Below are 27,621 nucleotides of genomic sequence, written 5' to 3'. Positions count from 1 at the left end.
TGAAGAAGGGCTTTCTTACTGAGAGGATGATGCTGGGTCAGAACAATTGGTTGTAATCCTCTTTGCTCTTTCTTGATTATCAATAAAGTTATTCAAGTTTTCATCCACATTCATGTATGATTGATGATTTATGCATTTGTGTGGTCAATGTACATCTGATCCTATATTGTTTATGATAATAGATCTATGTTCTTGGATAGTGTTATGCTGCTTTGATTCTCCAAGTACTCTTTGAAGCTGGGTAGATAAGGAAGCGAGTGGCAAAGACCTACCAGAAGAGAGAGGACTCGAGCAAGGAACCAAGCGCAAGACAGAGGTTGGTCTCCTTATTCTTCTCTTATCTATTTCTCATAAAGGAAAACAGAAGTAGTTTTTAGTGTGTTTGTTTCTAAGGTACCTACCAGCCTTAGTGGGACTAGTAGCTCTGTGTAGACACTAGTTTTCCCGATAACAAAATGGCGACTCCACTGGGGAGCGAGCAGATTGTTTGTTCATCTACATTTGTTTACTTTATAAACTTACAGACGGAGCCTGAAGTCAAGCCAGCTAGCCTTCGAACTGCATTTGCTATGCAAGTGCAAGGTAGATCAATGCTGCTTCAATCTATCTCCGGGTTTTGTTTATGAATTAAACGATTGATTTACAAGCTCTCTAATTGCCCTCGTGGTGGCTCTAGTAACCTCCTTAGATCTACCCCTATGATTGATTTACTGATAACCACTTGCTCGGCCTAAATACCTGAACTGAACTGCAAACTGTGACCCGGAATCTAATCAAAGTCTCGTCTCTGGTCCAGCGCACAGTCCGTTCTGTGAACTTCAGATGCATCACACTTCCCGGGTGTAGTAGGTGTGTTGCATTTCAGTTTCACTGTGTTACAGGTGCGCTGATCAGACAAGGCCTTGTTCCTAAATTTTGGTTTCTGTGTTCACTCTTTTCAGCTCTATTCAGGAGTTTTGCTGCCTGTAGTCAGTACACCTCTGTTGAAACCCCTTTCCTTGCTGTTATTCTGCCTCCATTGTGCAAAGAACTGTAAATTTTTTTATGTATTTTTGAGTCATTTTCAGTTCTCCTTTACAAAGAAGGAGCGTAATTGTACTGTCGTTTCTTGATTTGAAAGTGTCGTAAGTGTCGTTTTCAGTCATAGAAGAGAAGCTGATTGTTCTTGATAGTCTATTACATTGTTACTCTTGTATTTGATTTGAGTTAGTAGTTTTTCAAGTGTCGAAAGCAAGTTTTCAATTCCAAATAACAAAGTGTCGTCATTGTCCTCATTTTGTTTTGAAAAGAAACTTGTTAATAATTGTCGCTTTGGAAAATAATTCAGATTTGCGCTTAGCTTTCTTTTTATCATTCACACATTAAGAAGGATGAAAACAAATACATGCATGTTCATTTGCATTTAGACTATTTGTTGGTTTGATTTAGGACAGTGCATATACTGTGTGCTCTCTACTCTTTGTTGAAAGAACACCATCTCTCTTTCCTTAGTTGCTAGGATTTTCAATGCAAAAAGAAGATTAAACGACTGTTTATCATCTTAGATTGCATTTTAGGAATTGTACATCTACATCACGCGGTGAACCTGAAAGGCAAATTTCTTAAGCAAGATCAACCATAAAATAAATTTAATGAATCTAAAAACGCTTTGGAACCTAATGCACAACATCTAGAAGTTTAGGCTAGAGACGTATTTCGACGTCGTAAAGCCTGGTAACTGTTGTTTTCACTGTTGGTTGGGTGAATCCTACACTTTGAGACGATAAGTGCCTGTACGGACTTGTGCTCCCACGTACCGTTGATTATATTTTGGGAGACAACAATAGGCTTTATCCTTTATCCATAGGAAGCTGTGTCTGCCGCCCTATCGATCGCAATGCACTGAACACAGCATTCGGGAAGATTGACTGCCGTACCGTAAAAAGTATTCTGCAGTTTTGCGATTGGTTTGGTAATCCCTCTGTCTAGATTTCCAGAGCAGTCCCTTTCGTTCCTTTTCAGACTCCTTAATGGAAAAGGTCCATCTGAGCACTTGTCACTTCAGGCTCATTAAAAATTGAAGGCGACTAGAGTCATCTTTTGTTTTTTCTTGACTCTTAAAAATTGAAAAAACAAGTTGTGTCAAAGCGTCTAAAATTTATTTTAAACGGAATAATCATCACCTTTCCTACGTTGATCTTAAGTTGAGAAAAATGGAGTCCACCAACCAAGGAGTTCCCCTTGGAGGAAATCCTAGTCCCTTCTCCTCTTGGGGAGATGTTGCTGCACCCCATATGGCCACATTGTCTCTTCCAAGATTGACAATCAGCTTGCCCATATGGCTCTTCTCAACTTCTGTCGTTCAAAACACCGTGATTCCTGAACAATCAAGTCAGCAACTAAACGATATTAGAGTTACCCCCCAACCCTCTACTTCGTCCAGTTCTTCCTCTCCTCCTTCCTCTTCGCTTGATGAAGCTGGTAAAGCCCAAAATCAAGTAACTGAGAAGAAGGAGAAGAAGAAGAAAGAGAATAAGAAGAAGGAGCCAAAGGGGAAAAGGGGCAACCAAGCATCGTCTAGCGAAAATCCACACACTGCACTGGCCAGGCCTAAATCGCCATGTGTCATTTGCAAAGGAGACCACTATCATCAAGATTTTCCTTGCATCCCTCGGATCTTAAGGGACTGGTCTCCTCGTTTGCACAATCCGGTGTCATCAACCTCTGACGATCATGTTGAGCATACACCGTCAACTAGTGAAAGTGAAGCCCCTGGACAAAAAGGAAAATATAAATTTCCTTGTAAATTGTGTGAAGGCGATCACGCCGTCCACCGTTGTCCATTCTTAGACGAAGCTAAAATAGTTTTGGACGACCGTCCGGTTTCATCGTTACGGCTTCCTCCTGGATACAAGAAACTCTTGCCGAGTCCGTCACTAGCTGAAAATTCAGCTGACACGCCCTTGTGGTCGGCCGAAGTGTCTATCATTGAAGATAAACCATTTGAATCCATACCAGACGAAAGTCAAAAGGTCGAGGCGGCAGTTGACCCGGTCTTGCCTTCAGAAGGTCCATCTTCAGATGATACAGTCACTGAAGAGAACAAGAATGACACCGTTCAAATTCTCTTCGTAAGCACAAACTCCGATGAACATGGGGGCAGTCTACCTGTTCCTTTACCGCAGGAAGGAAGTTCATCAGAGTTGTATCCGGTCGTCTATTCGGTCCCACCTCCAAGCAACCTGGTTGTTTCCTTTGACTGGAATCTACTAGGCAGACCCCGTTTACTGGATAGTGTACCGTTCCGAATCATTGCTCAAATATATAGAATGGTCATGGCCGGTACCATCATAGATGAAGGGGCTTCTGTGAGTATCCTTTCCTCAATTGCTTGGAAAGAGCTTGGTTCGCCATTGCTTTTGCTTGAGATGAGAAATCTAACAGGCTTTGACAAAGGAACCAGTCGACCATTAGGGATACTTCCCGATGTGCCGATAACATTGAGAAGGAAAATTGTTCACATGAACGTAATGGTAGTCCAAGGACCCCTGGATTATAATCTACTCCTTGGACAAGACTATATTTATTGCATGGGAGCCATTGTCTCCTCACTCTTTAGAGTAATGTGTTTTCCACACGAAGGAAGAGTGGTCAAGCTCGTAGACCAGCTTTCATTCCCTAGTTCACACATAGCAAATAGACATATACCAACCCTGAATGGTATTTTCATGCAAGGAATGTCTCATCAATCCCCAGTCCGTCCTCCTGATGAGCGCGAGTGATTTGGAGGGCATGACTGAAACCCAGGGGGCATGCACCCTAGCCTGTTTCGACAGGAAAACCTTGGGTATAGGGTGGGTTTCCGCGGAGAGTATATGACTGGCCTAACACACCCGTCCATTTTGGAAAATGGGATTAGACCGGAATAAGATACCTCTGTTGAGGTAGGCCTTTCCCGATAAAACAAATGTTTTGTCTGCAAATTGAGGGGTAACCTGAAAAGGTAGGCCTTTCCCGATAAAACAAATGTTTTGTCTACAAATTGAGGGGTAACCTGGAAACTCTACTTCGCTATACCTTGGGGCATGCAAACCTTTTGGCGTGCAAGCAAAGAGCGACCATTTATTTTTTAAATTTATAGGTCCTCTAACCCTTTAAACTCGTAGGATTGGTTGTTTCCTAACTTGCATAAAGAAAGGATGCGGGGCAAAGCTTTGAAATAATTTCGTTTTTATATATGAGACATCCTTATTATGCGACTGGATTAATCGAGCAATTTTAACGCAGAATTCAAGCTCGTTAAAAAATAAACATAAGCAATGAGCAAGTGTTTCCCCCAGCGTTTAAGCTCATTAAAAAATGAACCATTTTCCAGTAAATAACCATCGTGAATGTATTATCATCAGCCTTTGAAGCCTTGGTCGTGTTCTCATCATCACCTCCACTCTGTATTGGCTGATCATTCACCTCCACTTGATTGTTTACCCCTTTTTAGAAACAGGTGCGAAGAGTGATCTTGTTATCCATCCTTGTGACACTGCCGTGATTGGAAAATTCCAAACCTTACTTGGAATCAGCTGCTACCCGAATCTATCACTCGTTCCTCAAAAGACGAGTCTCCTTTAAGCTCTTTTCAACTGACTCGTAAAATATGAAAATATTGCCGAGCCATTGGCCTCTCCAGCTCGTTAAAGTGACCGGAAGTGCTATCCCTCCTTTGGATTTTAATCTTTTTGGACCTGAGGGATTATTACACAAAAAGATCGAGCGCTTGTTTTTTTCAGCTCGTTAAAATTACCGAAAATTCATCCCTTTTGTATTATTTTATACTTTTTCGGACTTAAGGGATTAGATGACGAAAAGGATTTTTGGAGTTTCCTTTACATCCCTTTTCAGACTCTCTAAAATTGAAAAGGACCGAGTTATCTTTGTCGTTAAACTCGTTAAAACCTAATAGCGACAAACTTGTCCATAACAGACAAGAACGAGTTTCACTATCACTAGGCTCGTTAGAACATAGCGATGGGTTTGCCAGAAGGGCAAATTATAGAACAAGCATATGTTATCCTCCTCAAGCTTGACAAAAATAAAGAGTTACTGGTCAGCAATGACTGGGGAAAAATTGGGAAGAAAACTTGAAGAAACTTTGTCGGTAGTAAGTCGCTCTTGAACATGACACTTTCACTCCGCTTCCGAGTTGGGTTGGGTTGTTCCATTCACTGGTCACATCACCATGGTTCCATCACACCATCCACATTTGGGGTTAATGCTACCAATCCATCATGTCATTGTCGCCGATATGTTCAAGAGAAGTCGCTCAGAGAATTCACCTGTGTCTCACCCACTATAATACATTTTCGCTCCATTCTTTCATGACCACCACCTTGAACTGTATATCACCAGATCGTTTTCAGCCCCATTAAAATCATTTGCTCCGTTCCATGTCATTGATGTGGGATTCACTAAGGCCCTCCTATGACAGATCGCTTCTTGTCGACATCAGCTCATTATCCAAGAAGTCAATCTAGGAACAACCCTTTCAGTACTTTGAAGCTTGCATGCCTCAATGGCAAGTTTCTCACTTCCGGCGACAGGTTTACATCAATTGCCTTCGACCGAAAGATTTTGCGTGGTGTTCGAAGCCAAGTCCCTTATTCACACCACGTGAATTGTACTGCAGTACCTTGAGGGTCATTATCATTATCGGTGATTCCTCTCGCGCCTGTTAATAGCTTACATCATTGGCTGGTAATCAGGCGATGTCTTTCCATGTTCACTCCAGAACATCTCTCACATGGATCGACTTGTACTTTGAGTGAAGGTCAAACGAGATTGAAGACCTCAGATCTAGTTTCACCCATCCGGGCTGCGATATATATTCAGGAAAATAAGGACATCAAATGTACATCATTGCTGCACGGACAATCATCCAATATAAGGGATGATGGCTCTACCAGAATCATCAGTCTACACTCAGACGATTGTCTGTCCTATGTACATGAAAATGAATTTATAAAGCTGAGCATGGGAATGCCCGCCTCAGCTAGATCATGAAGATAATATGAAGATAATGTATTGTATTGTATCTTATTACAGGTCGCCTTCCAGCTCAAAAAAACTTCGGATCCTCATGATAAAGCATTTCACCTGACATCAAAAGCTTAACGACCTCATGCTTTAGGGGGCAACTGTTATAGACATTTTTGGGCACTGCAACCCCAAGCATAAATGTCCATAAACCAAGGGCTCCTAAGTCCCTAAAGGTGTTGTTCCAACCCCTAAAAGAACAAGGTCAACTGGTTGCAACATCTCCCAGAAGTTCTCCATGAAAAACTACTCAGAACTGGTCAAAACTGGGCCATTTCACCTGCTCCATAGGCAAAGTGCATTGCATCCCACCTGAATACACACAGTAGGTGCGATGCATGTCAAAAAACCCTTCTATGGGGTGCGATGGGCGAGAAGGGACAAATGGCAGGGTCAATCCGCAAGGTGGAGGAGCATGGAATCTTCCAAAAACCTCTCCTGTGACACTTGCCTCTCTAAATTCCACCAGGGATGAGTAAGAGATCATCAATCTCCAAGTGGAATCAAGAACTATCAGAGAGAAGACACTAATCAAATCTCAAAAGCTGACTCACCTCCCTTGCAGACATCTATATATGGATCCCTCATCCCAGAGATCCAGAGGCTGGAATTTTGTATCTTGTAAGGAAGTGTTGTTGGTTTCTTGGTGCAATATCATAGTGTTGGGTGATCTAAGCCTTTCATGAGGTGAAGAAGGGCTTTCTTGCTTAGAGGATGATGCTGGGTCAGAACAATTGGTTGTAATCCTCTTTACTCTTTCTTGATTATCAATAAAGCTATTCAAGTTTTCCTCCACATTCTTGTATGATTGATGATTTATGCATTTGTGTGGTCAATGTACATATGATCCTATATTGTTTATGATAATAGATCTATGTTCTTGGATAGTGTTATGCTGCTTTGATTCTATAGGTACTCTTTGAAGCTGGGTAGATAAGGAAGTGAGTGGCAAAGACCTACCAGAAGAGAGAGGACTCGAGCAAGGAACCAAGCGCAAGACAGAGGTTGGTCTCCTTATTCTTCTCTTATCTATTTCTCATAAAGGAAAACGGAAGTAGTTTTTAGTGTGTTTGTTTCTAAGGTAGCTACTAGCGTTAGTGGGACTAGCAGCTCTATGTAGACACTAGTTTTCCCGATAACACGCACCTCGCGAAGAGTGGTTGAAAGACTATCGTCGGCCTGGGGGCGTAACAGGAGGTATCAAAGCTCAATGAAGGGCTTACCAGAGCAGGTTTCTCGTGACGAAGTGCAGGTGTGCATACACTTGGAAGTTGGTGACAGTGGAAACTGGTACTTGCAGGTGAAGGAAATTGGTTTCACACAAGTGGAACAAGAACTGGTTCGGTTTGCAGGGTACAGGTGAAGCTGGTGGATGGTCAATACTCGATCACAAAGAAGGAAGAAGGAAGTAGAAATGGCAGGTGAATCTCGTGTTGTATTGGGTGAATCTAGCCACAATGCGATCGAGGCTTTTATAAACAAGATACTAGAGAGAATGGAGGCATTGGAATCTTATTGGACTACAAAGATGGATCTAGTCATGAAGGAACTAGAGGATCATGTGCAGATGAGGGAAAAGTTTGATGAACTCCAAACTTGGCATGAGTACACTGATCTTAAGTGTACACAACTTGAAATTGAAGTCAAGGAGATTGGAGAAGCAAGGGATAAAGGTCTAGCAAAGATCTTGAAATTGCAGAAATCTCTTGATGGTGCAAATGATGAGATTGCGGTGTTGAAGAAGGCCGTGAGACATAACTCAGGTGGAGGAGTGTCTCATGTGAAAGTCAAGGAACCAGAATCTTATGATGGTACAAGAAGTGCAAAGACTCTTGGTAACTTTCTCTGGGATATGGATCAATACTTGGAACGCTTGGGTCTATCCGATGATGAGACAAAGGTGAAAGTGGTTGCTCAATTCTTGACAAAAGATGCTAAGATGTGGTGGAGAAGGTGGATGGATCATATTGCTAATGGAAGTGATGATGACATTACTTCTTGGGATGATATGAAGAAAGCTTTGCAGGCTCATTTCAGTCCTCAGGATGAAACGTGGGAAGCAAGGATGAAGATTAAATTCATTAAGCAGACAGGGAACCTACAGACATATCAGCGGGAGTTTGCAAGTGCGGTTCTAGAACTTCTTGACATGGAGGAGAGGGACAAGGTGTTCAACTTCATTATTGGATTGAAACCTTGGGCACACAATGAAGTGAAGAGGTAGAAGATTAAAACACTTGAAGAAGCTTTTGCTGCTGTGGACAGGTTGGTGGAGCATTATGATGAGACTTCTGATGAGAGGAAGAAGAAGTCTGATAAGTCGAAAGAGAAGAAGAAGGATGATGCTTCGAAATCGGATGATAAGTCGAAGATGAAGAAGGCCTTGAAGTCTTGGATATGTGCTGAACCACATACAATGAAGAATTGTCCTTCAAGATCAAAAGTGGTTGTATTGCACAGTCTAATACGAAGAATGAAGAAGCTTTTGTGGGGATGATGCAGATTCTTAGTGTTGTTGCTGCTACAGAAGTGGTCTCTTGGAGAGATCCTAAAAGGAACAGCTTGGAGTATGTTCAGATCAAGATTGGAGATATGGAGGTACTTACTATGGTAGATAGTGGAGCTACTCATAACTTCATGAGTGAAGATGTTGCAAGAAGAATTGGGCTGAAATTTGTACCAGTGAAGGCACAAATGAAGACGATGAATTCTCCCCCTAATTCGGTACTTGGTATAGCTGAAAGGGTGGACACAACACTAGGTGAGTGGATCGGGAAAGTTGACTTCACTATAGTGCGGATTGATGACTATGAGGTTGTGCTGGGGATGGAATTCTTGAAACAATATGATGCTATGATTGTTCCACATCTGAAGAAGCTATACATTTACAATGGAAGGTAAGATGTAGCCATTGGTGTGACAAAGCATGATTGTAAACTAGCAGTGATGCAGATGGAGGATGAGAAGCACATGGAAGACATGAGTAAGCGGTTGTCTACTATTGAGACAAAGCTTACCGAGCAGTCATTTTTTATCAAGACACTATCCGATAGTATCTTGAATCTGTCAAGAAGGCTAGAGGAAGTTGAGGAGGATGATGATGACGAGGAGGTTTATGCGAGACCGAATGTCCGAGAGGAGGATTGGGTTGCATATCTACAGATGATAGAGATAGAGAATCCCGACAGATGGATTGAGCTTATTGGTGAGGGTGAGTCTTCAGGCTCTACTCCCTCTACATCTTCTTAGAAGACATAGAAGATGGGGCTCATTATTAGCTGCTCATGGTAGTGAGTCCTTAAAATAGGGTGAGTAGGAATGACAGATGGTGTAGGAATGGTTTGGAATTAGCATCATGACATGTTGCAAAAGGGATGGAGTTTCCATGGACCTGAACATGGGTGATATTCTTGCTAAGTCCAGGATGTGGCAGAATCCGAGATAGACTGGTGAAGGCATAAGGATGTTCACTCTCATGGTTTGAGCGCGACAGTTGGATTAGCTACCTGACTAGTTCAAACGTGGGGTCCAGAAGTGTATAGAGAGATGTTGGCATCAGGCAGGTAGGAAAGATGAAATTTCACAGGATGGGACAAAACATGTTGGAAATGGTAGTTCTACATATGTTGTAGGGATGTTTACAGTATGTGGAGGAGTTGATATCATGGACCAAGGATGAGAAAGTTGTTGATTTTGGTGGATGACTACCAGGATGGGATGTTTTTGAGGACGACAACGACTTTAGGTGGAGGAGGATGTAAGGACCTATGGTCCTTGGCATAACCACCCAGGTGAAGTGCAACTTGACTTGGTGAACGAGCGAGTTGGAGACATGGACGAAATGCGAGCTTGGACAGAAATGTGCGAAGGACATAATAATAATGCGCATGAGGAAGTGAAGCGATGGAGTTTATATGGCGTGGGGAGCATTGGCTCAACCCACGGGCCGACCTACGACTTGGACAAAGGCCGACCGACGATGATGGCAAGTTTGCGAAGTATGTAGGGGCGTTCAACACATGGTGGATGAGTCAGCTTGGGCAGCTCGACTCGCCCTACCATCCATATATATACAACGAAGTTTTGTAGCGAAGAGTCATTCATTCAAACGCTCTCATCACGCATACAAGGAAGAGGTGCGAAGCAAGGTGAAGTTGTAGCAAGAAGGAGGCACAACTCTATGCGCCCATCCTTGGGCAAGGCCACACGGTGATATTGCACAAGTGTTGTATCGGGTGAAGGCACAGGTAGTAGGTCGCCCGCCGTTCGGGTGAAGGTGCGGGTGGAGACTTGGGTGGGTCGCCCGCTCACCGTGCAGAAGTAAACAGAGGTGTTTTCGGGTGACTTGGGTAAGTCGCTCGCCCTCCATGTGAAGTGTGAAGGGTGACTTGGGTAAGGTCGCCCGCCCGTCGAAATGAAGTTCAGTTGAGGAGCGGTTGGCAGCTCGTGTGAAGGCACTCCTGCCCAGCTCGGGCAAGGAACTTTGGTTGGCACACGGAGGTGTTGCCTTGATGTAAAATTGGCTAAGTATGAAACTTGGTGTTTCCAAGTATACTTGTGAAGCTTTGTAAATATTTGAAAGTTGATTAATATAATATATTCGGGCAAACTCATTGTTTAGGGAGTTGCCCCTCCCTTTATACTGTGCAATTGTGTTCTTCATGTATAATTGCTGATGATAATGAATGTGTATGGGTGTTCATTGGTATAAAGGAAACATAATAATTACTTGGTTGAGAAACAAAAACTAAGTAGGACATATGGTTAGGCGTAGTCCATGAACATAAGTATTGGTGAAAAGAAAGTGTTCGGTGGTGCCGCACCTCGCCAAGAGCGGTTGAAAGACTACCGCCGGCCTAGGGGCATGACAGAGGAGGTCAAGATCCTTCTTGAGAGCATTGGAGAGCCGAAGAGCACCAATTCATGGTACTAATACATATCTAGATTGATATTGGCCGTTTGTTGTCTTCTAAAAATAATTAAAGCCAACTTCAAGTCACCTTGCTTTCCAAATCCACCTTGCACCAAATATGTTGTGGTAGAAGAAGACTCACATATTGGGATGAGAGGCTCTTTTGAAATGCAATTCAAGAGGGTTATTGAATTGTTGCAGGTAACATCACATGAAAGTGTCAAAGGATGGATCAAAATGTAGTACTTCAGGCTTTGTTTTCAGTTTAAGATCAAGTGTAGTATCACGTGAAAGTCTTAAGGGATGGATCAATATCCAGTAATTCAGGTTTTGTTTTTAGTCTAAGATCAAGTATAGTATCATGGGATTCAAAGAAATAATTAATTATTTTATTATTTTCTATAAAGTAGAGTATATTGTAGTAGTAGTGGCAACATGTGAAGCATTTTGGTTGAAGAGAATTTTAACAAATCTATCGCAAGAACAACAAGATGTCACAATTATTTATTGTAATAACATATTTACAATTGTCATAAGTAAAAATTTAGTGTTTCATAGTAGCATGAAACATATCAATATGAAATATCACTTCATAAAGAATCATGTGGAAAAAGCAAAAAAAATGATCTACTCATTGATATATTCACTAAAACACTACCAAAAAAAAGTTCCATTATATAAGAAACATACTTGGAATCACCTTATTAAGCATTAAAGGGGAGCGTTGGAGATAATGCTTAATTGAGTAGGCATCAACAATTTTTCAGTAGTGTTAGCATAGATTACGGGTTAGCATATCAGTAGGAAGTTAGATTTAGAATCAGCGAATTAGTTGAAATTAGAGTTAGATGATAATTTTCATAGTTATAGAATGTGAGCAATTTATATAGTTTCAAAATCTTGAGAGCTATATACATTGTTGTAATTGATTGTTTTTTATAAATCAGTGGTAAGAAAGAGAACAAAAAGTATCCGACATTGAAATCTTTGATGTTTTTTCAGTTCAATGTTTGTATTGTGCTTTTCTTGGCTATGTCTATCTCCCCATAACTTTTCCACAAATATATGCTTCCGATCAGATGTCGTGGAGCTTCAACACTCATATTGGTGATATTTCCTCTGTATATTGAAACTAAGTGCTTCATGTGGTTGGTTCTACACAATCACATCCTTACGTGGAAGAAACACGTGAGAAGAGGTTTTTAAGGACCATGCCTTTATTAACTGTGTGGTGGTGTGATAGAAGAGGTGATCCATCTTTTCCTCACATTCCCATTTGTGGTCTCCATCTGGAACGAGGTGTTAATCATTCTACATATTCAAGTAGAGGTGGATAGCTCTTCCATTGACAAATGTCTTTCAAAATCGATTAAGGGACAAAAGGAATTTAGGGTGCTCCCTTTTTAAATTGTTCGGGGTAGAACACAAATTTTTTGGATGAGACTACTCCATAGGTGTGACATACTAGCCTAAAAATAAAAATATTGGAATACTTCCAAGAGATTGGACGGTGGTCCCCGAATCTACAAAGGAGAATACACAACTATAGGGAGGTCAGGTCGTCTAGGTTGGTGGGTTTTCTTGATGGTGCTTCAATAATAGGGTTTTCTTGATGGTGTTTCAATAGGAGGGTTGTCAAAAATAGCAAGACTGAATTATTACTGCAAACTGAGTAGCTCTAAGGTGAGAGCTTCACTTGGACACTGCCTATGCCAGAACGCTCTATCACATCACATTAACATAATCTATTACATATACTTGCACAATATCGGGTGGTTTGAACCACTCCCAAACATAGGAAAGCTAACTTTCTCCATTAATGCTGACACTCCCCCTTAATGGAGAAAGGGTTCACTAAAAAACTTAAATGACATACGACGCCTGCTGGTCTCAGTCTCAGCTAGGCTTACAATGGTAAAAAACAGAGCTTTCATTTTTGTCTTTTTGCAGCAGAGCCCATACTTGTTCATTTGTGGATGAAGCCTCATCTTCACTTTCTTTGCCATAAGAAAATGATGGAGCCTCACCTCCTTTTTATGTTTTCTCCCCCTCCGGAGGAACACATGAACTCTTGTCCTCCTCTTTGAGTATATACTAACATTCTTTCCATTTGATGTTGCAGGTTCTTGGGATTTTTCAATTGCTTCTTCTTGTCTCCCAATATCTGCACAAAAAGTAATGTTAGATTTATAAAGAGGACCACATTTGTTTTTGTCTTCCTGCTCCTTCAGGAGAGCTTTCATTTCTCCATCTCTCCCTACTCCATCCCTCTCTGCTGACATAGTTATGCCTTCAGCCTCTTCACTCAGTTCCGTTGCTGCAAGCATGTTCTGCATTTGATTTGTATGTGAAGATAGACCTTCCTTCTCACCAAACAGTGATTCATCAATAAGATGTTTTTCAATCATCAAATTGATCCACTCATCATGAGGTATATAAGTCTCATCAAACTTGACTTCTACATCTGGAAAAAGGTTCTACAATAATGGATGTGTTTTCATCATCACAAGTTTCAGTTACAGACACACATTCATCACCCATCATTGCATCTTCAATTTCACAATCAAATATGGGATCATTTTCAAGAGCAATATCTTCAACGTAATTGCCCTCATTCAAATAGTGTTTCATTTCTAAAACATCCCATAAGAATTTTACACTAAAAATCTCTCTATATTCATATATTAGGTTGAATGTGATGTTATCATCTAATGCAAATGTTATAAGACTTAATGTTGATGCATCTCCACTATCATTAATAACATCTTCAACATAATCCACTAAATTTACGTTCCATAAAATTGTTTCCATTTTATTTGCCCATATTTCATAATTCATACCTGAAAAAGACGTAAAGCATTAACCACTTAATAATCTCACCAAATTCCAGATTTGCATCTCGCTCAGCTACTGGTCCATTAGCATCAAACTGAAACACATCACTAAATTTAGCAAAACAATATTTTGCATTTCTCCTTTGATGCTTTCTCCTTAGTTTTCTATGAAACTCTTTCACTTTACTTTGAAAACTCATTTTGTCCCCTATCAATTCCGGATGTGGAAATCGATACACCATTCTCACCGCTGCGTATTTCAGTCTGCTCTAGCAGCCACACCAAAGCACCACAGTCGAATATCACACCGATGCTCTCGGTTGTCTCCACCAGCGTGATCCCAGTTCCGTCCACGCAGTGAAGACACAGCTCGGCGTCCCCCTTAGCTTCCTGTGCTTGTCTAATCACATGCGGTCACCGCCACGGCTAATTCGGCCTCCAACCCAATAAATCGGCCTCCAGTTCACCCGTTGCCAAGCAACACACCACGGCGTTGATCGATCCACGCCAATCAACTCCCACAGCACAATCAAAAAAGCTGGATAGTCAAATCGACAATTGTGAGTACTACTCCAATTTCAAAGAGCTCATCTCATTTAAAACTTGGTGTGGTCCAGCCTGTTCGTCAGCCGACTCATTTCGATGTTCCTCATGTCTAGATGCACGCGGTGGTGCCGAATTGACAGCAACTGCAGAACGAACTCTTACAGGAGGTGCTAAAGAGACAGGTGAACCCAACCCATAAGGACGCGTAATCACAGTAGGTGCTGTATGCATGTTCAACCATTGCGCTAGGTGAGACCAACCTCTAAGATTGTACAAAGTATTTGTTGAAGCAACCCTAAATGGCATGCCAGTTCCAACGGTTCCTGGTCGTACAGCCAAACTTGATCCCGGGCTTCTAAACCATTCTTCTTCGTCCCTCTGGTGCTCATCCAGTGGAAAGCTGACCTCTTGTCTGTTCTGAGAAATCAAATGAGTGCTACTAAGCTGTACAGGAACCAACTGTCTTGATGGCAGATGAGATCGTAGATGGGATCGCACTATCTGGTTTATCAATTTTTCTGATGAAAGTTGTACATTGGTGACTGTTTGTGTTTGTACAAGTTGAATGTGATATGTCAAGTTATAAATATAGATAGTGACAATGCAGCATCAACAAAAACTATCCAATGATCGAGAGCATTGAAGACATCATGTATGATGTTGTGGAATCACTTATGTCGCGATGAAAATAGACCAAGTTCTCGCTCTCTGCATTAAAATTATTGTATTTAGAATTAATATGCACTAAAACGATTGCATTGGGATGATTATATTTAGAATTTGATGTTAATTAAAATGATTGTATTTGAAATTCGATTATTTGAAATTTTTTGAGTTTCTTATGTGCGTTTGGACAGCAAAATAAGGTTTTGTGTTTTTTCTGAACATAGCAGTGTTTGGATTAGTGTTTTGATATTTATGAAGTTAGGGATGTGCACTGTCTGACAATTTCACTGTTTTATAACTCTTGTTGGTGACTTCTCAAGAAAACCAGGGATTTACATCACAAGGAAGAAGTTTTCACATCATTTAATTTTTAAAAATCTTTGTTGAAAGGAAAACTTGAATGAAAGTGAAGTATAATGGTGTTAAGTATTATTCTACTGCCACACAGTTTCACTCAACATACTCAAAATGGTATTTTGTCGTGAGGTGAACTGAACCTCACTATTATTATTATTGACTATCTAGTTGACACCATAATAAACTTGGAGTGAAGAAATTTATTTTATTTCATATCTAAGGAATTATTATTATTATTATTATTATTGACTATCTAGTTGACACCATAATAAACTTGGAGTGAAGAAATTGATTTTATTCCATATCTAAGGAATTCTAGTATGAGGCAGATATATATGTGCTTAAACCGAACGTGAAAAATATTAATAACAAACTAATGAAAAATATTAATAGCAAAACAGTGAAGTGCATTTTCATTCCACATTCTATAAGTTATGGATTATGTGTGAACATATTATGAATGTGAAATTCAAGTAGCACAAATCTTTTGAAATCAGTTTGAAGAATTTGTAATGGTAGAAAATATGCACCATGTAGAAATTTCACATTGAGCATATTATGAATGTGAAATTCAAGTAGCACAAATATTTTGAAATCAGTTTGAAGAATTTGTAATGGTAGAAAAGATGCAGCATGTAGAAATTTCACATTTTACTTAGTGTTGGAGATCAACTTTAATAATTATCAAAAACGTTGGATGCAAAAAAATTAGAAGAAAGAGGTGAAAATAATTAGAAGAAGATATGAAATTAAGTTCAAATGAAAATGTGAATTCCAAGTATAATAAAGAGATTAATTAGAAAAGCCTTAGTAAATAGAAGAAAAATAAAAATATTAAAGATTAAGTATAGAAGCCTTGGTAAATAGAAGAGAAATTAAAAATATGCTTATGAGTGAACTAACTTTATTTTTTTTTCTTTATTTTTTTTATAGGAAATGAACCTCCCATAAAATGTGAAAGAGATTATTCATAGTGATAATCCAAAGTAAAACATTGGGTATGAATAGAAGGTTTTCAAACAAAACCAAGCTTTGGTGTTTGTAGAAGTTGCTTGAAGAAAAGAAGGTGGGTTGAGTATAAACGCTGGTTTAGGGAGAAGTATGAGACAAATGGTTTTATGGAGCAATGTCATGTTAATTTGGTAGAAAGGAGATATTATAAGGACACAAAGATGTACTTGTCAAGTTGCATAAGAATCCATATGGTTTGGTATCTTTGGTCAAAGGCTCATAATGAGCCATGATACAATTAGGATGACTTATACTAGTATATAGGTTACGAGGGGAAACGATGTATTGTCTTGTAGGATGGATGTACTATATATCTTTACCTTGTTATCAATATATTACCACTTTCATTCATAAATGTGGTTTTCAAATGTGAAAAATAGAGTCAATATATTGTAGGTATTGAGGGGTGGTAGCTAATTACACGTATTGACAATATGAAAACAAATACACTGTAAAAATAGAGAATATTTTAAGGGTACATATTAATTTTTTTTGAGAGGGGGTTTAACAAAAGGATTTTAGGAGGTTTATCAATATCTAGTCAAATTAGGAGTATTCTTTAACATCCTATGAATGCAGACACTATAACAGAGGTTGACTAAGTTAAGACCCATGTGATGGATGTCAAGTGGCGTCTTGCATAGTGGGCTTGTTAATGCTCATTAGACAAGTAACATGGACAGTGCAAAGTCTACTAAAGTTCCTATATTTATGTTGTTTAAAGGAGCTACAAGTTGGAGGGGAAAGAGGAAACATGCCATTTCTTATTCAAGTACTTAAGTAAAGTACAATTTAGCATGGGATGATTCAAAAATAAGTTTGGTGGTAGAAATTACACATAGATATTGTACTTGGCATAGGTATGGGCCCATGCCTAGTTTTTGTGACAATGAGTGGACAAATATCCCAAGTTTTAGCCACAAAGTGTATGTCATTATCAATATCTACTACATAAGAGAGGCATTGGAGACAATGAAATAATTATACTTGAGTTAGGACTTACTTAAATGTAGGAGATGATTTACCTAACTAAATGGATGGAGGAAAGGTGGTTATTCAATAATTGGCATTGTCACTTACCAAGTCCAGGAGAGAAATTATTAGGATATTTCTAATTACATCCACGGAAAATTTTAGGGGCTAATATTCGCAAGTGGGCTAATTTTCCGTTCTTTTTCCAAAAAATTGATTCGTTAATTTCCATTTTTTCTAAAAATGTTTCGCCCAAACATTATAGTATAAAATTAATTTACCTTAAAAATCGCTATAATTTATATAGAGATTATATAAAATTATTAAAAATTTGAATATTTTTACAGAAACACCAACAAACATTTTATAGATGGCATATCATGAACTAGTGATATTCGTCAGGGTTTCTAAATGTTAAGTTAAATTTCCATCCTTAAAATTTCCCCTTATTACATCATGTGTGTAATTAGAATATTTCCACATACTTGTTGTATAAAGCAATGTTTAGATTATATTATTGATTTTCAAAAATAAAGCTGTTTTCCAATTATATTCTTGACTTTATAGCCACCATTATTTCTATATCTAAACAAATCACTTATAAAAGAGAAGAAAATAACAAAAAATAATTGTTTCTCCATGTAGAAAGAAAAGAATTATATTTTTGTCTTCAAAGCCTCATGAGAAAAAAATTTAAATAGTACATGGGCATGGGATTTGATCCACTTATGTGTGCATTGGTCACGAGATCATGCAATATAATCTCTCTAGGTGGAAGCATAGGTTCGACCACTACCTCAAGGTGCCCCAAGGACTCTAGGTTAAGCCCTCATGTGAATTTAACCTTACCCAATGGTGAAAATTTTATTTCTCTCCACCATTGTATCCAACTACTTTGAGAAAAAGAAAAATTCTTTATTATTTCCATATTTAGACATTTTTTTTTTTTTTTTGTTAAATTAAATATAAGAGAAGAAAACAACAAAAATCACTTATTTACTTACATTTTAAATACTAAATAATATATCAAAACTTATGTGGAAGAATGATTTGTTGTGATACAAAGATTTCTTATGCTTATGCAAGAATTCTCGACTCAAACAGAAGGCCCTTTTGGAAATACACACTTACTGTGTAGGAGGACATTTAGAGTTCTTTAAAACATACCATAAGATCAAGGAAGAATTTTTTTTGGGAGGTTCTTAAAGAATATGTGCAAAATTTTATGGGTGAATGTGTGATATTCCAACAAATTAAGGGAGAAATAATCAAGGCCCTATGGCTCATACAACTATTATACATAGGATGACAACATTGGGAAGAAGTCTAAATGGGGTTTATTATAGGTTTATCCGAATATAAAGGAATGATCTTCATTATGGTAGTGGTAAGTAAAATCACAAAGTACACCCATTTTTTCCCTTTCCCATCATTTTAAAGCAAGTACAATGAAACACAATTCATAAGGGTCCAAAAGCTACATGGAATACCAATGATTATTGCAAGTGATAGAGATCCATTTTTTGTTGAAAAATTTTGGACCAAATTATTTTCTTGTTTGGGTAATCAATTGTTACACAACTCATCTTACCATCCTTAGTATGATGAGAATGCTATGATTATGAAAAAATGTTTAAAATGATATCTATGTTTATTTGCATCTAATAAACAAACATAATGGGCCAAGTGGTTTCTCCTGGCAAAATGATGGTAAAACACATCTTTCTAAACTTCATAATAAATAAAACCATTTATGGCACTTTATGGATACCATATTTTTCCTATGACATTACCCTTGAAAGAGGATGTAAAGGCTCAAGCAGTAGAGAGAACATCCAGAACCAATAAGTAGTAATCAAACCATTGAAGAACAATTTGGTGATAGCACAAAATAGGATTTAACAACAAGCAAATGAACATCATAGTGAAAGGGGATTTGAAGTGAGGAAATGAATATTTGTGAGGATAGAACCATATAAATTATGTACCTTAAGTAATAAATGAAGAACAATAAGTTAGCATCGAGATATTATGGCCCCTATAAGATATTGTAGATGATTGGAAGTATAGATTACAAATTTCTAGTTTCTTCCATTTTCTTGTGTATATCAAGTCTTCCACTTTTCTTTCTTAAATAAGGTAATCAATAAAAATATCTCAATACAAACTGCTTTACCCAAGATTAATGAATAACTCTGTACTAAATATGAAAGTGGGAAACATGACTTATCACAGATTTAAATTGTATGGAAAAATAGACTTAATAGGTTGACTAAAAGGTTTATGGCCACTTTGAACATGGAAAAAGAGAAGTCACTAAAACTACACCTGCCTTCTCATAAACCTTTTTTGATCTACTCAATATTAAAAATTTATTAAAGCTACCTCTTCAATTCAATATTAATAATATGTCCCCATATTGAAATATTGTACTACAAGAATGGTGATAAGATGCATTTTTTACCTCTATTAAGAGATATTATTTGTCATAGTCCACGAGAAATGCCTTTCAATCCATGTGATTGCATTGATAGAAAATCCTATAAATTTATTATTGATCAAATAGGGGCACTTCAGTTTTATTGGAACAACCCAAAGAAAATTTAAGTATAAATAAAGACAAATAATTGAATTAAAAAATTATTCATGTCGAATCATTAGTTCTAAATATTTGATAATATGAAGAGGGCTAGATTGTTTTCCAAAGAATGAACAAAATGGGATGGAAGCACACATTTGATTTGGTGGTGAAAGGTAGATTCAAAAATTTGTAGACTCATAAGGTAGTTTGAAAGGAGGACATAGTGGAAAATGGATAATGGAGTTGACACTAGGGTGAAAGGGATGTGATCCCTAATTTCATCATCGGCTAGATTTCATAAAGAGTAAAGGAATAAGTAGGAATAAGTTCTTATTGCATTGAGAATAACAATGTACTTTACAATTACAACTTAGTATATAGGAAATATATTGTTATGCAATATTTAAAAAAAATTAAATGTATTTATCTCTATTTATTTATATAATTAATTATTTTGAAACATGTTAAAATATAAAAAAAAATATGATATGTATAAAATTAATGGTTAAATCCCATATTTTTTGTTGCATATAATTGTATTAATTAGTTAAATTAGATAGTCAAATGTTACACATATGATATATGGTGGTGATGTTTACTTTTATTTATTTTAGTATTGAGTGAAGTGAAAATTTTTGGAGTTGTTTTTAGTGAGATTTTTTGGACTTTCAGGTACTCGCCAAAAAAATTTGAGGTGAAATCTTGATTTGCGTTATTTAAATTGGTTTTTTTACTATATATATGGATTCAGCACTCTGAAAACTTGTGTAGGGTTTTTATATAATTTGTTGTGATTTATTGTGATATATATATATATATATATATATATATATATATATATATATATATCATTTGAGGTGAAATCTTGATTTGTGTTATTTAAATTCGTTTTTTTGACTCTCTATATAAATTCAACACTCTGAAAACCTATAGGGTTTTTATATAATGTGTTGTGTTTTACTATATATATATATATATATATATATATATATATATATATATATATATATATATATATATATATATATTACTAAAAAAAAATTGATAATAAATATAGTTTATATGTATGATTTTAATTATATATATGATTTTTTCCTTGATCTATTATATTAAACTTTTTTAATAAATAAAATATATGTTTTCATTATGCAGAGAGGTGTTTTACAACATAGTATCAGTGAGATATGTAGATGTAATGTAAAAAAGTTTGTCAACATTTTTAAATACCGGGGGAAAATTATAGAATAAAAATATAGGATTCGTAGATGTAATGTAAAAAAGTTTGTCAACATTTTTAAATACCGGGGGAAAATTATAGAATAAAAATATAGGATTCGTATGTTTTAATCAATAGTCAAATTAAAACATATATAAATATAATATGTAAAATGTAAATAAAAATCAATAATTTCAAATGAGAATGATTTATCTCAATCATCTTAATTTATAAAAAGAATATTTAGCAAACAAAAATTAATTAAATGGATTAATATAAATGACAAAGCCATAGACTCTAACAAAACTATGCACAAAAATAATATATTAAATGAATATAAAGTACACAATCAAAATATAAAGTACATAATCAAATCCATCCACTAAGAGTGAATGGTTTAGTAAGTTATAGACTCAAGTGATATTGATATATAATATTTAGTTTAATAGAAATCATAATTTAATAATATTTTAAGAATCAATTATAATTAATAAAAAATAACTAATAATAATGTAGGGTAGTTGAATTTGAGCATCAAAATCTAACATAGTAATAAATTTATTATACAAATTATGTGTGGTCTATTAAAATAGTTAATATAAAATATATCTATATATATTAATGATTTAATAATTGCAAATATTTGTAGATGAAAGACCCATTAAACACATTAACAATAATTGTAGTAAATAGTTATATGAAAATGTCCATTTATAACTAAAATTAAAAAATTATCTATAAATAAATCAAGTGCCTCAAAAATTTGTTAGGGTGCATAATCCATTTATGCATTCAAAAATATATTTTAAACAACAAAAAATCAAAACTTTGCTAGAAATTATATTATCATTCCAGTGAAAAAAACTTCTTCTAATAATTACACTACACCAAATTAAAATTAAGATAATAAATCATTTTTATTAATTAACAAGTTTAAATTTCAACAATTAATAATTTAAATAAATAATAAATAAATATTTTTTTTCAAAATTTTCAACCCAAATTATTATTAATATATTATAATTTATATTAATTATAAAAATTATTTTACAAATAATTTAGTATAGCTAGAATTAAAATAAAACTAGAATAGTAATTATTGATAGTATTTTTAATAAAAAAATAATGGTAAGAGGATACAATTATTAGCTTTTCTTTAACATACATTCTACCCATGGTTAAGGAAGCAAGAAGTTTTAGAAAAATGTTAAGAAGAGTGCATGGAGTCAGTTTTAAAAAGAGTGTACCCTCATCGAAGCAGTTGTCTATAACGCGACTTTTTGAAAGCTTTTCCGGCGGGTTTTTCCGATCGAAATCCGGCAGGAATTTATTGGAATCAGTTGTCTATAACGCGACTTTTTGAAAGCTTTTCTGGCGGGTTTTTCCGGTCGAAATCCGGCAGGAATTTATTGGAATCGCAAGTTTGATAGCTAGTTTCTGCACAATGAAAGTGTCAGGGGTTTTCGAGGGTGTTGAATCCAAATATGTAGTTAAAAAACCATTTTAACTGCAACAAATCAAGATTTAACCTCAATTTCTTCCGTCGGATTCCGTCACCAGAATCTCCAAAAAGTCGCATTATAGACAACTCCAATTCGATATACTTTGGTGAAGACATAAATATCTGTTAAAAAAGAGAATGAATTTATTAATGATTACTCCTAGAATATAGGACAAGGAATTTATGTAAAATAAAATCTATACAAATGGATTTTTTTTAATAAAATAAAAAGGTAATTTAAAATAATATAAAAATATTTAATAAAATAAATAATAATTTTGAAGAATTATATATTAATAATATAGTAAAATTAAAATTATAAGATAATAATATATTTTGTAAAAATGAAAAACATAAGAGATTAAGAAATTAAAAGAGTAAATATAGGTCAAGAATTTAGTTTTATTGGTTTGCTGAACCATTTGTTGTTAAAGTGTATGACTTTAATTTTTTTGGAGACATGCTATAATTTGGTTGTTATATTCATTTATAAAATCGTTGTATCCATGTCAATCCATCATCAGAAAATACCCATTATCTATAAATTGATTTTTACCATTAAAATAAAAAATAAAAAATTACATCATACAACAAGAATATTTGAAATTACATCAAATAAAAGAATTAAATACCCAATTTTACATAACATACTTGAAATTGCTATTTTTGACTATTATTATTATTTTTTTTTATTATTTTTTTTTTTTCATACAGGAAAAAAACATGATTATTTTTTTTTAGCTAATAGTTAGATATATAACCATATGCTAGTCATGTTTTGGCAAATATGAAATTGATATATAGAAATTGGTTTTCCTAGAGAAAAGAGAGAATACTTTGTAATTGCATTATACAAAAGGAATTAAACACCCAATTTTGTACGACATACTTGAAATTGCTACTCTTTTGCTCATGGTTGGAAATGTCACAAGACGTTAGTGGTGTTTTCGTATGGAAAAGATTCAACGGGTTGGAAACGAAGAGGATATAATGTTCAAAGGGAGTATAATGGATCAAAGTTGAGGGGAGGTATCTTACAGTATCATTTGATTTATTATTTTTCATATACATTCATTTACATTATTTTTCACTTTTTAAAATTAATGATAGTAATGACTATTGTTAATTTTGAATATTTTTATTTGTTATTTGATAGTTTGTAGTGAAATTTTATAATTATAAAAAGTAAATGTGAAAATCTAAACATAGATTTAGAGATGCAAGGTAGTTAATATATGAAATTTCATCTTTCAATGTAGACGAAATTAAAAGACACTCAAGAATACCATAAAGAAAGAAAACTCTTTCAAAGAGATTTATCAGATGATCCATTGCCAAACACATAATAGAATCTCATATTTATAGTAATGGGATAGGTATAGTTTATAATTATAATGATCAATTATAACTAGAATGATAATGGCTCATGCATGGTTACAATTCACATTTTATTGGAAAAAAACATTGTCTAGAAGAATGCATTAGAACTTAAATAATATAGAAGAATTCAATATATTTCTACGTGAAATTAGGCTTAAGATAGATTGACTAACTTAGACCACACCTAAAATTATGAGGTAAATTAGAACTGATTAACAATCATTATATGATGATAAATATCATACAATAAAAAAAAGGCAAGTAAGAGTTAACATCTCCACCACCCTCCCTTAATGAGTACTTGTCTTGATCTCTCATCTCTAACTAGTAAGGTCTTCATCACCATTCTTATCCACTTTTAAAATCTCATAGCTTGAGCTCCATCACAACCATCCATACTTAATTATACTTCCACTTGATCCCTTGAAGATATAATTGCTTCATACTACTAAATCAATTTCGTGTTTTTTGAGACTACACTGCTAGCCCTTCTGTTGATGTACTTCTATCCACTGAGATACGTGGACCACATTTGCACTTTACAATTATTTAAGAAAATAGTTTAGATACAGTATGTACCAAGAGTCAATCTTACAATATGATCTTCACCTATATTCATCATCATTTATTTATTCCATTTAATAAAAAAAATGTTTTAATATAAAATAAGCCCACATGCTCATGAAGACAACTACTAATATCACTATGGCATCTATTTTTACTAAATGATAGACAATTACATACCAAATGTCTTTCTTACACTAGCGACAACAACAACAATATTCCTTGACCACCATTGAAATATTGATGTCACCAAGTCTTGCATTGTTCTTATCATCATCATTGAATTGTAATAACTCCATGTTGTATGGCATAAATTCCACTCAATTATTTATCCATACAAAGATTCACGTGTAATAGCTCATTGATTATGGATACTTCAACAAACCCACCACATAAACACAAAATAACAAAAACAACAAAAAAAAAACAAAAAAACCTCTATTTTCCTAAGCTTATGTAATCTACACTAAGCTAATCTCACATCTCTCACATATTCCTAGGCCCTCCAATAAGAGAGTTACACCCATATCTACTAGATTTGATACTAAAATATAACACACTCAAGAATACCATAAAGAATCCAAGCTCTCTCAAGGAGAGATTTATTAAATATAATCCATTGCCAAACACATTATAGAATATCATATTTACGTCGTAAGGCATTCCCTTCTGAGATCAACTCCCCCAACTGCCTTTCTGTCATAATCTTGATCTTTAGATCCATTGCTAGACGATTAAATGTTTTTCCACCATTAGATGCTACTAACTGTCAAGTCATCTAAATCTTGATTTGCACTATTATAACCATAGTCCCATTTCTGTTCGGTGGCTCAGCTGGGTGCATCTAACCCTAAGCCTGTTCATTATTTTTTTGTTTTCTTTAATCTGGCTAATTCTTTGTTTCTTGTCCTGCTTGCAGGTCCTCCGGTTGTTCTGCAATTCAAGGGCTTCAGCACTGAGGAAGGCACCTGAATCCTTCGATATAGGTAATGTGTTCTGAACCCTTTACGATTCGCCAAAAGGTCCTCTGGTTACCTTTGAATATATACATAGTTGTTCTATTGCTAATTCCTTCCCTGTGTTCATTGCTAAGTCCTTCCATGTGTTCAGTTGCAGGGTTATTTCCATGTTCAACGGGCATTACCGAGGGAAACCCACCTCAGAAACAAGAAATGGTGGTCGATACAGGTAGCAAGCTGTCATGGTTGGAATGCAATCCCTTATTGGCTCCTGGTTCCACTTTTAACCCCATTCTCTCCACCTCTTACCGACCTATCCCCTGCAGCTCATCCATCTGCACAAAAGAGACCAACAATTTTCTAGTTCCCACAGCCTATAACAACAACCACCTCTGCCAATATTGCTACTCTTATGCCGATGGGACCTTCACAGATGGGGTCCTCAGTTCTGATACTATGAACCTCAATCCAATCCATGTCTCCCCTATTCTGAAAATCCCCAATTTCGTCTCTGGGTGCATGCCATCACCGATACCCGACACCCCGGATCTAAGCCAAGGCTCTCTGTCATTCATTTCCTACTGCATTCCAAACCATGTTCTTTACCCACAATCTGCAGGCATTCTCCTGTTCGAAGACTCCCCATTTTCCAAATATCTCCATTACACACCCCTGTATACCCAATCCATTCCTCTGCCCTATTTCAACAGAGTGGCCTACACTATCAAGCTCTACGACATCATGGTTGGACTACGGTTTCTCTCAATCCCGCCAACTGTCTTCTTGCCGGACAACATGGGTGTCGGGCATACCATGGTGGACACTAGCATGAAATTTAGTTTTCTTTTGGGCGCTTACACGCCCCTTAGGCAAGCATTTCTTGTGCATAACCGAGGGACCCTGAATTCGGTTCAGGTGAATTTTCCGAAATTTCAAGGACCAATGGATCATTGCTACTTCGCTCATCCTACGAGTGCACCATTTCCAGAGGTTGGATCTCTACTTCACTCATCCTGCAGGTTCTCTCCCAGATATTATCTCAAAAGTCACAACTCCAAAGCTATATACATCACTTTCCTCTGTCAAACTGTGCATAGTGGCATATCTGTTCAAAGAAATGACCCTATGATTATCGAAGAATCCATTTTCTCTTTTGATTTTTAGTTCCAGACAAATTGAATGAAACAATAGAGAGAAAAATTGAGTGGGAAGTGTGTAATACTCAGGATCAAGGTAGCCGAATGTGCCCTTCACATCTGTTGTGACATGGGTTGCTTCGCTTGAGGGGCCGAACCTAGACAACCCAAAGTATGATAGTTTTGCTTCCATTTGTTCACATAAAAGAATATTAGTAGTTTTGATATCTCTGTGAAGTGAGAACCCTATGGTGATTAAATAAAATACTTACTCTACTCAGAACCCTTCCCAATGGAGTTGTGTCAAAGAATGCCATTGGTGCTCGTAATAAAGAAGTTAAAAGCTCACAAAAGAAGGATTTTGATGCCTCAAGCCCCAAAATAACACAAAACAAAGACCGAATGAATAAGAAGAATATAGATGTGAACCCAATGGCTGAGTACACTGTTATTAAACACAATACACTGACGTGAGGACTTTGCACCTTTGCAACCATCCAAATATTTCCTGAAATATGCCTAATAAAAAATATAAGATGACAAAGACCAATACAAGAACAATATAAGAAACCTTTATTCTGTTTCAAATAGTCAATATATGGCTTCAAACCAGTGTCCCCAACTTCCTTCTCTTTATCCCCCTTAGGAGCTCTATTTGAAATCAATCGTTCTTTCTGTGATATGCTCCTTTGAATTTCTCTCTCTTCATTGATGGGTTCATATTTTGTGGATGGCATTGTCATTGTTGATTCATTGGAACCAAAATTATTCCTGTGTGCATTCACAAGCTCCCTAAATGCCTCACTTGAGACCAACAATTCCTGATATTTCCCTACTTGATGAATCTCTCCATCCACCATCAACTGCAAAAGAGAGACTTTAGTGTAGAAATTCAAAGAAAACTTGCCAAAACTATGAGC

General features: G+C 36.2%; 1 protein-coding gene across 1 annotated transcript in view; it reads left to right on the top strand.

Annotated features, from left to right (window-relative positions):
• The first annotated feature begins 14,825 nt into the window (after positions 1-14,825).
• LOC149186394 (uncharacterized) overlaps positions 14,826-27,621 on the top strand; it is a 28,850-nt gene continuing 16,054 nt past the window's right edge. The window contains exons 1-3 of the mRNA XM_089409328.1: positions 14,826-14,888; positions 25,526-25,592; positions 25,723-26,584. Coding sequence (XP_089265454.1) covers positions 14,826-14,888; positions 25,526-25,592; positions 25,723-26,584 — 992 coding nt within the window. The remainder of the gene's footprint in view (positions 14,889-25,525; positions 25,593-25,722; positions 26,585-27,621) is intronic.

Source organism: Pinus tabuliformis, chromosome 3_1 (assembly GCF_031772625.1).
Source record: "Pinus tabuliformis cultivar Carrire ecotype Pingquan chromosome 3_1, CPIR1, whole genome shotgun sequence".
Taxonomy (NCBI): domain Eukaryota; kingdom Viridiplantae; phylum Streptophyta; class Pinopsida; order Pinales; family Pinaceae; genus Pinus; species Pinus tabuliformis.
This window is presented reverse-complemented; position numbering and strand designations above follow the sequence as displayed.